At 43.9% G+C, this 13,941-nt stretch overlaps 1 protein-coding gene across 2 annotated transcripts in view; it reads left to right on the top strand.

The window, feature by feature from the left end:
- Window positions 1-11,707, top strand: part of CCDC3 (coiled-coil domain containing 3) — a 43,582-nt gene extending 31,875 nt beyond the window's left edge. The window contains exons 3-4 of one of the 2 annotated variants that reach the window (XM_082053135.1): window positions 9,018-9,300; window positions 9,944-11,707. In XM_082053135.1, the coding sequence (XP_081909261.1) occupies window positions 9,018-9,293 (276 nt within the window). In that variant the 3' untranslated portion in view covers window positions 9,294-9,300; window positions 9,944-11,707. Of the gene's footprint in view, window positions 1-9,017 lie in introns of both variants that reach the window. The other variant, XM_082053134.1, reaches the window with a different exon arrangement.
- The last annotated feature ends 2,234 nt before the right edge of the window (window positions 11,708-13,941 follow it).

Below are 13,941 nucleotides of genomic sequence, written 5' to 3'. Positions count from 1 at the left end.
GGTTTTTATCCCTTCCTTGGTATTTAATTAATTTGCTGTGTGTTTGTGTGCGGGGAATGGTGACCTAATCCTATTGAAATACAAGCCAAGTAAAACAAGTTCATATGGAGACGCGGTCACACAGCAACTTTCAGTCAGAGAACAATACACTTGAGGTAAGGTATACTGGCAAAGTAGTTTTAGGCATATCAGATCTAATTAATTTTATTGTGATAGTAGTAATACTAGGTGGGGAAAAAGCTGAGCTGAAAATCAAATTGGATAGCAAGTTTTGGAAAGCTTGGTAGCTGCAGAAATGGAAAGTTTCTGTATAAGTTATAGGAAAAAAAAGCCACTTACAGAAACTTTTGAAGCCCAGCTGAACTGCAACCCTAGCTCTGAGACAGAAATGAAAAAAAAATAGAGAAAGCAGTAACTCAGTCATTTTCAGCACTCAGGCAGAGAAAAATGCAGAAATCTATGAAGCAGCCTGTCTTGTAAGGTAGAATTAAAACCATGTTTGTTCTCAGCACTTAAAATTGATTCTAGCAACAGAGAAAAGATTTTATTTTTCCTTACTCAAAACATTTTCCTTTAAGCTCTGCATAGTTGAGCTCAGTAATGCACTTTAACATTCAGTGTCGCTTACCTATAAGTAAGCAGCTTCTATACGTGCACCATGTATTCCCCAGGAACATGACAGAGTTGTTATCAGAAATATCTACCACCCATGCATGGCATGGAGCCAGAGCAGATTCTGCATTGCCTTGGGTTGTGTTTGCAATTTCTATCTTGCAAGTAGCTGTGTTGCAAAGTCTATGAGCTCTGTACGTTCCCCATAACAAGGGTGGAGAGCCAGGAGTTACGTCCTGGCTCCTGTCTCTGTTTTTGCTCTGGAGACCTGTGCTGCCCCTGTTCTATATTTCACTGCCCACGCATGATTAAGGGAGTGGAGCATCTCTCGTGTGAGGAAAGGCTGAGGGAGCTGGGGCTCTTGAGCTTGGAGAAGAGGAGACTGAGGGGTGACCTCATTAATGTTTATAAACATATAAAGGGTGAGTGTCAGGAGGATGGAGCCAGGCTCTTCTTGGTGACAACCAATGATAGGACAAGGGGTAATGGATACAAACTGGAACACAGGACATTCCACTTAATTATGAGAAGAAAATTCTTCACAGTGAGAGTGACAGAGCCTGGACCAGGCTGCCCAGGGGGGTTGTGGAGTCTCCTTCTCTGCAGACATTCAAACCTGCCCGGACACCTTCCTGTGTAACCTCATCTGGGTGTTCCTGCTCCAGCAGGGGGATTGGACTGGATGAGCTTTCGAGGTCCATTCTAATCCCTGACATTCTGTGATCCTACGATTCTATGAGTATTTTTGGTGGAGGGAGATGGAAGGGGGTGACGTGGGTCTCAGCAAAGAGGCTGTCGAGGTGGCACCGCCTGTCCCTTGGGGCTAAACCCTCCGCTTGCCTACAGCCCTGACCTATCTCGGTGGGTGTGCTTAGCCCAACCTCCAGCCAGGAGCAGTGCTGAAGGCTGGGGGGCTCCTGGAAATGCAGAAAGCACAAGGTCTGGGGCTGAGCAGCGAGCCTGAGGCTGCAGCCGGGCGAGGAGGAGGACAGGACGGCTGCTCCTGCTAAAGCACTTAGACGTGAGACTTCGCTGCCACTCCCCTCCCAGATCCACCACCACATTCCTGTGGCATCTTGGGCGAACCACTTGGAGGAACGTTTTCAAAGGAAACAAGAGGAAAGCAGAACTCCTCCACCTCGGAGCGACGGGGAAAAGCAGCTCTTGGTGTGCTTCCCTCACTGCCTGCGTGGTCAGAGAGGAGGGGAAAGGGACTTGGAGATGCCCCAGGGTGAGGTCTTGCCCTCTTGATTTATTTTTCTCTTCCTGGAGACCTTCTGTCTCCCACTGCCTGGGCAGAGAATTTAGGGATTTACTGTCAGGACTGACTTATCTGCTCACTTGGCAGAAGCGAGGTGCCTGTGTTAGGCAGCCTGGCTCACACCCTGCACCATTTTTTTCCTCTTTCCTGTCTTTCTTGATTAGTGTGGTTTCTATTCTCATTAAATCATTGCCTTTTTACCCTGTGCAAGTACAGGGAATAAGGTGTTGATCCCTTCCTGGGTACTGGCAGTGACCAATCCAAATACCGTGGAGACACATTTCCACCTCCATCCCCAACCTTGGCAGAGGGGACTGGGTGTGCCTGTCACCTGGTATCTTCGCATCCTCCCCTTAGCAGCATCTCAGGCTTCAGTGTCAAAGTTCCTGCTGTACACATGGTTTTGGGGACAGGGACCTCTCTCCAGGTACCACCAGTGTGTAGAGTTTTTTCACCAGCCCTCAAATGGCTCCTAATTCCCCTGTGTCCTCTAAAACCACCCCCAGTGTGGAAGCAGGGGTGTAAGGGCTGTGAGTTTGAAGGCAAAGGGCAGGGTTTTGAAATGGGCGCCTGCAACACCCACTGCAGATGAGAGCCACCAGCAATTCAGACACCTTGCCAAAGAGGAAGGTCTGTTTTTTTCAAAGTACTTAATCATAGGGAAGTATCTTTAAAAAAATAAACAAAAAATCTGTTGTTCATCTTAAGATCATTATTTTTAAAAGTTCAGGGGAAACAAAAATAGGTTGCAAGTATTTTTCCTTGTGAAGAAACACTCTTCCCTGAGGATAAACCATCCTCTCTGCTGAGTCGGTGTGCTGGTGGAGCTGCTGGCACTCAGGTCCTACGTCACAGCTTGTAAACAGGGCTCACATTTTCCAGGCACATGGACCTTTTCAGCTGCTCAGGGGGACTTCAGGGCCAAGTATCACCCAAGAGACCTGCCAAGATGCTGTCCAAGAGCTGCCCTTACAGGCCATCCAACAGTTCTTTGGGTGGTGTTCCACCAAGCAGCAGTTTGATGCCTATTGGAACTAACAAGGCTGGTTTTAAAGATTCCTGATGGCCCATGGGCATGGATTTGGATCCATTTCCAGGGCAAGCTTCTCCAAACTCTAAGAAAATTATCTGTATGCTGCCCTAGCAGCCTGCCCTGAGTATTCAGTAATGACAGCTGTCACTTCATGGGACTTGCAGTGGGATCCACCTCAATCTAGGCAATGGAGATGGGTCCCCAGAAGTGGTCCACCTGAGGTAGGTCTCTAAGGTAGATAAGAAGGCTCCCCTTGGGTGTATCCATTCCTCTCCAAGAACGATTGGGAAAGGTGAGATCAATTGCCTTGACTGGCTGTGTCATAGGATTTTGAAGTGAAAAATCTGCTTTTAGTGAGCAGTGTATCATAGAATCATAGAATAGTTTGGGTTGGAAGGGACCTTCAAAGCTCATCTAGTCCAACCTCCCTGCAATGAGCAGAGACATCTTCACCCAGATCAGGTTGAAATGGGGAAGAAAAGCACTGTTCACAGTGCTGAGACACCTCGGGGTGGGTGTAGCCTGGCACAGGTTCCCTGCAGACAGCACTTCACACCCCAGTGGAGTCCCCATCTCTAATTTAATTTCTAGTGAACTTGAGACTGTGCCATGAGCTTTACATCTCACACGGAAAATCCTGACCCAGCATTCGGTAAGATAAGTAAGATAAGAACAGCCACAAGAATTTCTTTCTCCATCCAGGTCTTATGTATCTTGGTGATTCATATGAAATGCTAGGGTGAAATCCCAGCTCATCTCTTTTAATGGCAGCGATGCTGGATCTTCCCTCAGGACCCCAATTCAGTATCTCTTCAAGATTTGGTGGTTCTCTGCAAGCAGAGGTGGTTTAACCCAGCACTGTCATGGCCCCACCACGATGGTTTAACAGTGCTGACAGGGGCTTTTCCACACTTCAGCAGGAGTGTTAGTCTTGGCTGAAAGGTCCGAGTAACTGGAGGTTAAGTGACTCCGTCCCAAACCCAATACTCTCCGCTGCCAGGCCCCTCCTGCTATCCTTTGCCGCACTGTCCGTCTTTCCATCCAACACGCTCGCTCCCACGCAGACTGCCCAAAAAGGGCTGAACAAAAGGAGAAAGTGATGCTCAGAGTCTGAAATGTGGCTATGGCAAGGCGGGACTCAAAGGGAACCTCCCTGGCCGGGAGAGGTGAGGACTGTCTGCATGAGCTGTATTGTGTCCTCATCAGCTTCCCCGAGACACAGAGCTCTTCCTCTTGCTAAGAGCACAGAAGCAGTTGGAGAAATAAATCCTGGTGGAGTTAAAAAAAAATAAAGAGCTATGTTTGCCTCCTGAGCCCCTTGAGAGAGACTTCATGAATTATTGCTGTGCTGAGACAAACAGAGCTGGAGGTAAATACTTCATGCTGCGTAAGGTTTTGGTTTAAGACGTTTTGTATAACTTGAACAGTGGTGAAGCACAGAGCAGCAAGTCAATGTGAAGCAAATTCAGATAGTTGTTATTATATTCTGTGGGGTGAATTTCTAGCAGGGGGAGAGTGGTGCGGGGATGTGGTGAGCTCACTGGGATGCGGCGTGGAGGAGATGAGCTGCCCAGCCTGCAGCACTTGGGCTGTGTTTCTAGCCTCATTGCTTCCACCACACACTCCCGAAAGGTCGTCCTGTGGTGATGCTGGGTCTGCGATGCTGAGAGAGCATCCTGGCTCCAGTTAGGAGTGTGGGTCAGGAGGAAGATTTGAGGGCAAGAAACCAAAGTGACCCATGCCCAGTTCTTCTAAAACCATGCAGCGATCAAGTCTTACTACCACACATTTAACGACATTCCTACAGTCATCTTGCCTGATGACACCCTGTATCTAAATGTCAAAAAATTCTGTCTGAGGTGAAAGGTATTTTTAGGAGACCTGAAATGAAAGACTTTTATGTAGTGGGGCTCCTGTGCTTTTTAGCGGTGCTGCCCATTGGGAGCATGCATGAGGATCAGCTAGAACTCAACTTCTCTTCCTTTGGTACATGAAGGGCAAGACTTGGCTGCCACCTCTGGGCTTTGAGCGACTTAAGCTCTGTAACGCTAACTTCAGCCATTAATGGACAACTTGTGGTGGATGAACACCACCATCATGCACCTTTATCCATGGGGCATTTCCTAGCCACTGTCCCATTCAAATGAAGACTATAGAAGGCAGATGTGTGTGCCTGCCAATCAAGCAAATGTATACATACGTCAGTTCAGGGTATTGGGTAAAGGGCTTATATGCCTGTAATGTGACGCTCTGAAAATCAGTTTGATTAGTTACAGTGCTGATTTGTATGGCAGATGGACAGATTTTGTAAACCGTATAGATGCAGTGAAACTTAAAACTGGGTGTACTTGTCACAGAATGTTTCAGACAAATACTGAAATATATGTAATTTGTAGCTTCATAGCTGTAGGCTGTCTGGGATAAGTCCTAAGGAGCCATATGGCTTTTGGTGTGCTACTTTTCTTGTTACATCTCCTGGTACTACCCTGGACTCAAGTGTAAGCACTGCTGAAGATGCCTTGCTAACAGAACTGTGGAACAAGCAGACACGCAGGCCGAGATGTCCAGAACAAACAACTCTTCTCAACCGTGGGTCACTAGAGAATGTAACTTTTGAGGGAAATGCAGAAAAATAACACATAAGTTTTTCTAAGGAGCCATTTCCTGGTCCCACGTGTACACCATGCTCAGTGCCACATTTCAGAGCTGGTGTGCTGTTCATACCTTGTGGGTATGAACTGTGTGCTGTTCATACCTTGTGGGAATAGCTGTCAGCTATCCATGCTTTCCTGTCCTTTCCTTCAGTGGCACCAAGTTGATCTGGCTCCTCAAAGAATTATTGTGCTGGATGGAGATTTAATTGCCCCTTATACATTGCATTAAAAAAACCCCTACCTTGTATAGTGTACCTGACATGGCAAGCTGTGATGGGGAATGGGAGCACAGGCCACTCACAGAAACAAAATCCAGTTCTCTGTAGCTTTTAGCAATGCCTTTGGACTAAGGTCTGATCTTGATGGTCATCAGCACAAACTGTGCACATTTATGGATGCATGAGTCCAGACGAAATGAGGTCTGAAATTCTTGTCTGTAGATATTCTCCATAGGAAGAACTGCACAATGCAGAGATATCTCACCTGGCTGTAAATAAGTATTCAAGTAGCAACATGGACCGAGGGCTGCTTAAGCTATTTGTTCATCAGCTGGGTTAGTTATGCAGGCTGTGCTGACCTCTGAGTTGTAGCAGTTAACACAGTTCTCAGCATAGGTTTAAAAATAACTGGTTTGCGCCCATGTGAACCACAGCCCCAGCAGTAACAGGGGTAGCAGAGCATTTAAACATCACATTTAAACTCACATTTAAACATCAACCCCACTGCAGAGCCTGGTGAAAAATGCTGTTTGTAACCAGCCCATGAGAATGTGAGGACTCCACCTTGTTATTTTATCCCACGTAGAAGGAGCAAAGAGTTTATTTTTCAGCTGGTAGTCTTGCAATTGCAGGCAGGCATCCAGTTGTCAAGCTGGGCTCTTCCTATCACCTACCCCATTGATAAACAAAGCTGTGCATGTCTGACAGTACCTCAGTCAGTTTATTATAACTGTGTTGTTCCAGTGATCTCTCTGGGTATCTCCAGATGATTTAAGCACTAAACCATGGTTTTCAGAGTAGAGAGTGAGGACCTGGAAGAGGAACAGCATAAGCAAATGAGCTGGCTAGCCTTTTGCTGGTGTTTGAGAAGTTTCAGAGTGGCTCTGTAGAGCTGGACCAACCTCAGAAAGTTTGGGATTGCCTCTGGGGTGAGGTTAATGCCATCCCTGATGTCTGCCATCAGACATTACCATTCCCCCACCAGCCAGCCCAGATGGATGAGACACTATTGGGTTCACACAGCCTCACACTTCAGCTGCATTAATTGTTTGTTTATCTGCATTGGACTCTGTCATATGCCATCCCTATCACTGCATCAATGGAAAATGCAAGAAATCCCTTGTGAAATAGAGTTTCCACCTCCTGTCTTCTCAACAAATGTTTTTTTTTCCAAACTCAGTGCTCTCCTTTGCAGGGACTTAAATTCAAGAAATGTTCTGCTTGAAGTTTTTCAAGGCTTTGGCAAACACAAAAGCCAAGATGTGCTAGCTGTTTCCAAATAGCGCTTGGAATGAGCTGTGGTCAAAACCAAATTCCCTCCTCTCCAGTGTAATTTCTGGCCCTCTCTCTGTTAGCTCCCAGTCTCCCCAGTATGCATTTATAAAAGAGCCCTAGTGAGAGGATGGCCGTGGCAAGCACTTGCCTTTTAGCAGAGCCCTTCAGTGCTTTTGCACAAGAAACAAGAGTTTATGGGTCCTGGAAGCAGTTGCTGTGTTTGTGTTGACTGGTCATGGTTTTTGGCTGCTGGGGATTTCCGAAGCAAATTAAATGTTATTCATCAAAATGGGCTCCTTCCCTTACTTTCAGTTGTTGAAAATACTACAAAGAAAGACGGAAAGAAACATGTAATCCTTCATCATCACAGTGAGGATTTACTTGTTTATTTAGATTCCCTGTCTGTTCCAAATGTTCTGCCAGCGAAAGCCAGTCCAGGCCCCAGGAGTGCTTGACACACATGAAAAAGTATCTAGATGTATAAAGGAGATAAATCCAGCAGAAGACACTGCCTTTCCTCACAGTGCACCAGCGCAGCAATCAGCTGAAAGTCCCACTTGCACAATAAAATATCTCAGGATGCTTTTCGTAGGAGGTAAAGGAAGGAGGCACATCATTCAGGGCAGAAAGAGCTTTTGATGCTGGTTCCTCTAGATGAGTAACTTTATGGTGGGGCTGCCCTTGAGCCCCAGGCACCTCTTTTTCTGATTGGAAAATGTTATTCAGGTAGAAAACATGTAATTTATGCCTTTGTAGGTCAGTGAAACAAGTGATTTGTGTTGAGACGTTGATTCCTCCCACTGCCCTAGGAGGTGGAGATCATCCTCTGAGTGGTGTCTCTTCCTGCAGACATTACACAGAAAAAAGAAAGAGAGTCTCACTTTTAGCTGCTTAAGAGAAGGCAGCTGAATCACATCTCAAGTGACACTGTGAGTCAGGAATACAACTCCTTTGCATTGAAAATACTCAGTACGCATGGTAGCTGGTGTTTCTCATCCCATTCCTATTGCTGCACCTGCAAACAGGAATAAGAGACTGTAAACATGGCAATCACTTATAGCTGAGATGCGATAAACCTCTGCGTCATCCTAGGATGAGGTAGTAGAAGAAAAACAATTGTCCAAAAGATGTTTTGCATTTGGACCATCACCCAACCCAGTGGATTTGAAAATGCCCAATGAGCTGCTCTTCCAGTGGTGCCTTAGGTGCAGCACCTGTGAAGCTTTTTTTCCTATCTAAGAGCCGCAGGCACAAGTGAACATCAAGAGCTTGATGTCCTTACTGGGGGCAATATTGCATTAAATTGGTGGTGGATATAAGTGGAGGGGCAGTTTTCATCCAGCAACCCCCTGCCCAAATAAATTCTGTTGAAGTTATGGGATCTTGAATACTCCTAGAGACTGCTGAGATTTTACTCTTTAGGGTTTCATCTGAAAGAAGCCTTTATAATGAGATATTTAAGACAAGTCAGTTATTGAAAAGGCAAAACCAACCGGATCTGTGTTTTGCAGGTGCTGTCCTTATTTCACATGTCAACATAAAGACCAGAAGGCAGGCTCATGTCAAAATCTGGGGTTTCTGAAGGGCTGCTGTGTGAAATCCAATCTAGAGTATTCCAAAAGTAATACTGCTTGGTCTGAACTCCAGTTTCATACCAGAAATAGGACAGCCTTCCACCATAAATTCAATGTAGCCTCAGTGGGCTGGGCAGGTCTGTCAAAACAGTTCATTAAAAAAAATTGTGAATTAGTAGTATCATTAAGATCGATAGTGTTGGGTCTCATGTCAAAACAAAAGTGGAAAAGAGGATTTTACTCAAAATGGTATAAAAAAAGAACTTCAAAACAGCATTCTGTTTCAGAAGAGCTGTGAGGTGTTTCAAAGAACATCTGAATTAACCCTTGCTTTAATAAGTTTTTGTGTAAAGCTCACCTGGAGCTATTTCATTTCTGTTGTCCCCTCAGCTCATGTGCTCCTCGGTCCAGAAAGCACTTTTTGAGGAGGAGGACAGAGTGAAGAAGCTTCAGCAGAAAGTGGCAACGCTGGAGAAGCGCAACAAGCAGCTGCGAGATCGGGTGAAGAAAGTCAAGAGGTCTCTCCGGCAAGCCAGGAAAAACACCAGGCACATGGAGCAGATGAACAGAAAGCTCAGCGAGAAACTTTCCTCTGTAGGCGGTCAACTCCCCTATATTAACTCTTTGAAGCAGGAGAACTCCCATGCTACCTACCTTAAAGTATAATGCAAGGGTAAGTGCTCAGGCCAAAGATAATGGCGAATTTTACCTGCATTAGAGCAGGATTTGGCCCTCACACCTTGTCTACACTGTGCTTCAAACCTTGCATGGAAAATGAATCTGAGCTTGCTTTAGACACAGTGCTAGATTTAATGGGAATGCAAGTTGTGTTTGGTTGGGTGTTGGAGGCACAGCCCAAAGCCATGTCCTCCCTGTCGTCGGTGGACACAGGACCAGACTCATCCCCCTCCACCTCCATCACCGGTTTTAGGATGTCTTTGATAAAAGTGCCAGTTCAGCCCCATGGGCCATTGCAGACACTTGACACAGGAGATCTTCTTGGAAACATCTGGTGCCAACTTACCTCCTCCACATGGGCTGGGCAGGCAAGGCCAGGGGGATATATGGAGATGGATGCTGTAGGAAGGATGCAGGCATGATTGCTCTTTGTTCCATCATCACCTCCAAGCTCTCAACATCCTTTAAGCTTGACTAAAGTCTACATCCAGTGTCTGAGCAAAGGCTACGTCAGGGATACAGCCAGTTTGGGACCCTCTTCAAAATGGAGTACAGATGTGCCTAAATTGTCTTAAAGCTGTTTCTAAATATTGCTGAATATTCTAAATAAAATATCTAATATGTTTTTATTTTACCAGGAAGTGCCTCAAGGGTCTCAGTGACTCCCTAAAGTGCCTTTATCATTGCCTATCCAACGGCGTTGGAAACCACATCATTTTGGGACTGTGTCTAGGACATAATCCAGCTTCTGCAGTCAGAAGTGGACTTAGCCTGACTGTTAGTGGGTGCTGGCTTAGGTTCAGCACACAATTTCGGATCCTGTTTTCAAGCTGGTTTAATGTACAGAGTGGACAAGGCTTCAAGTTTTGTAATCACTGTTTGAGGTATAATGGAGGTTGCTGGGCAGCCTCATTTAGTTACACTTAGATACTGTAGAGACCACATCAATATCAACAGGGCATTAAAAATTAAGGTAGTTTATATATGTATATATTTTAAAATCCTATAGAAAATATTTTTATTACACATTTGATATAGTCTAATTTCTTAAAATATGAAGTAAATCCCGTTTCTTAGTTATTTTGTTAAAAAGAAGTCCATCATGTCCTTTATTAGATATTTACAAACTGATTTCTGCTCAAGCAGCATAGGTTAAGGCATCAGTATCTGTGGCTGATAACATTTTCAGCTGTGTTAATGTACCAGAGTCTTGGTTCTTGGTACTTAACCAACCTTCCTTCATAAGGGGGCACCATAAGGAGAGAAAGGCAGAAGAAGAATTTTAATGGTTTTCTTTCCTTCTCAAAATGGTTTTTCTTTCTCCAAGTGTAAGACCCAAGTGCAGATCTGCTTCATGCTTTTTGACAGGGGCAGCTGGTCCTTGCCCAGCCCCGGGCAACACTGACGATCCACCAGGGCTAAACCCTATTTGTACAAGGTGGACTGATCCAGATGGTCTTTAACACAGAGATGAGGGACTCAGAAATAAATCTGCAAACTACTGCTCTGCTCCTAACTCTCCACACTTTATCAGGTCCCTGCATGGCCTCCACGCTGTGTCTCAGCTCTCAAAATTAGGATATATCCAGGTTACAGCCCTGTTTCACCATGTTTTAACTATCCCCACACTAGGAAAAGCCCATATCAGCTTTCAACCATGAGCTTCAGTCCAAGCTCAACTCAGAAGTTAAGCCTTGTGCTGGCTTCTAGGATGCTGCTGAGTTTAACTACTTTCCAGTTTTGCTCTTTTTGGAACTAGAACTCCTTTTTGGGTTTTTTTTCCCCTTGAAATAACATTGGCATCTCTTAAGATTCTGACTCCTCCACAAGCTCCACCGGTTTCAAAGGCTCTGCCTCCGGAATCAGCACAATTTGAGTTGTTTTGTGCTGCAGTCAGCAACGCTGTTTCCTGAGAATTACTACAGACCGAAGGCTTCCCCAGAAGCCATCAGGAGATTTTATCTCCAAAACTTAAACCCGTAGGAAAGTAACTGGTTTTTTGTTTTTAATTTCTCATTTCTAAACTGCTGATTAAACAAATGAACTGTTTTTCCTGGTATAGGTATTAAAAGCTTGTGTTTTAATTTTTTTGTCAATAAAAATATTCTCTCTGTTATCCATTCATGTTTTATAGAAGTTTGTATAAAGTTGAGAAAGTATAGTTAATATAGCTACACCATTGCTATTCTTACGGATTTTCCAAACACAGTGTTGAAAAACTTTCTCTTTTAGCTGATGTTTTTGTCTCATGACAAAACGATTGGATTTTTCTTCCTATTTCTCCCTTTCTCTAGCTTAAAAAAAAAGAAAAGTAAACCATTTTGTTGTCTTTGTCGGTTTTGTGAGAATTTGATTACTTTTTAAATAAAACAGAAACAAAACCCCCAAATGCAAAATCCAAATGCGACCCAAAATGCCCCCTCTGGGTATTTAAAATTTAAATTTAATTTAGATTTATTTTAGATAAATTTTAGATATTTTAGATTAATTTAGATAAATTTAAAAAGAAAAAAGGTTGTTTCCTTGTGATTTTTTTTCCTTTCACTCCTTCTTGGTTTTGGATCATTTCCAGAGATAAGGACCTGCAGTCAGCTCAGATCACAAGTAATAAGGGATGCCAAGCCCAAGTAAAAATGCTATTAAAGTGCCACCATTGATTGCCTGTCCCTGCTGGTGACAGTATCCAGAGAGCGACCAGGGATTCTGTATGGGCAGGAAACACAAGTGCAGAGAAGAATTGGGGTTATGTCCATACAGGCTGGTATACATCACATAGGGCCTGACACAGACACTAATTTTTAGACCTACTCTGTAGCTATTTCAGGGACCATCTAATCTGGAAACCCACAAAGAGGGTGAAATTTCATGGCATTTTCCAAATGAATGTGAAAGGCATGATTGAGTATGTTCCTCTTGAAGAGCTGCGTGAGAGACACTGGGGCGCAGAAGTGCAGAGGAAGTTATTTAAAAGGAAATTTAAAAAAGGCAAGCAAGCAGAATTGTCCAAATGAGGAAAGCAATTGGTTAGAAACAACACCAAAGGTGGCAGCCGCCCTTGAGAAGTTCAAAGATGATGATTTACAAATTAATAACATTTGCTTTTGTAAACACATCAGGAGCTCAAAGGCTGCCACAAAGTCTGCAGGGCCAGTGCTGGGGGTTCCCAGGGCAGATGAAGCCAGAACTGGAGCTAAGGAGTGGCTTTTTGGCATCTGTGTTCACCATGGGGGAGTTTAGGGATGCTCTTATGGCTGAATCCATGAGATTCTGATCCTCTGATGGATCCAGAGGATGACAAGAAGAAGTGAAGGAGCAAAATGAATAGTAACAAATTTCAAGGACAGAGAGAAGATGGGTATGAGCAGTAATGAAGAGTAGACTTGGCTGAGTGATGCTGAGTGAGTGACCGGCAACAAAAATAAATGAAATGCAATGTAGGTAATTGAAAAATATATGAATGGTGGAAAAGAAAAACAGTCTTATATTTTAACATCAAATTAGATGCTCTGAGCTGGTATCAGCCAGCTAATATCATTATATACATCCATTGGTCAGTTAGTCAATCAATTGGCTCAATTTAGTATCACGAAGATGGAGAGGTTACAACACATCATTCTATGAAAACAGTGGTTCAACACTTATATGCAATCAAAAAAAAAGTAGAGGAAGTGGTAGAAAATGGTAGGAAAGGGCTAGAGACCATCATTACACTGCTAAGAATGAGGAATGCCCGCTTCTGGGATGCAGTTATTCCCCACCTCAAAAAAAGCATCTAATAGGCAACGTATAGTGAGATGCAACAGGGAAAATCTGGAGTAGCTTCAAATGATGGGCAGCTATATTTTTCAGGGCTTTGGCCTGGAGAAGAACAGGGAGAGGACAATGACAGAGGGAAACAGGAGAAAGGAAATCTTGGTTTTTTCCTCTTTTCACTACCACCGCATGGCTCTGCTGTGTTATTTCCATCACTGGCTAAACTTTAGCAAGGTTTGTGTCTCTCAATACAGCTGAAGTGGATAGTTTGGGTACTGGTCTGTATCCAGAAAGAACCTTCTGTCCTTAGACTTTACAATAGGAAGAATTACATGATTTTTGGTTGCTTGGTTGTTTTGCTTTTTTGAAAGTGGATGCTCATAGAGAAAAGTGCATCAAATAAATAGCATTATTTTCTCTTTAATCCCAAGTGCCATCCTGATTGGACAACCCTACAGAGGCAGCTCAGGGAGAACCATATAATAAAGGAGGATTTATGGAGAGCAGAAAACGTTAGCAGCTTTCTTTGCTTCTTAACACCAGAACCATTGAGAAGAGAACAGATTTTGTATATCTGAACAATAATTTAGGGAAATAGCCATGTTATTTTTCAATTTGGGTTTCAGCAGAAGGGTTTTTTGGAACAGAAAAGCATATCAGTATTTCAGAGCTGTATCAGTAAAGCCCATTTCGAATACACAAAACTTCTCGCCAGACTAGGTAATCTCTCATTAATGAGGCAAAGGAGCCCAAATTCATTTCCAGAAATAGGAGAAAACAACATAAAGGGAAAAGCTGTGGAGAGCAGATAGAACTTACAAGGTATGTCATTCTTTCTTCTTATAAATACAGGTAATTGCAAGGAAATTTCATTTTCCTCCCC

This window comes from Streptopelia decaocto (genome assembly GCF_964273445.1).
Source record: "Streptopelia decaocto genome assembly, chromosome: 1".
NCBI lineage: Eukaryota > Metazoa > Chordata > Aves > Columbiformes > Columbidae > Streptopelia > Streptopelia decaocto.
The sequence above is the reverse complement of the archived record's forward strand: the minus strand, read 5'-3'. Positions and strand labels throughout refer to the sequence as shown.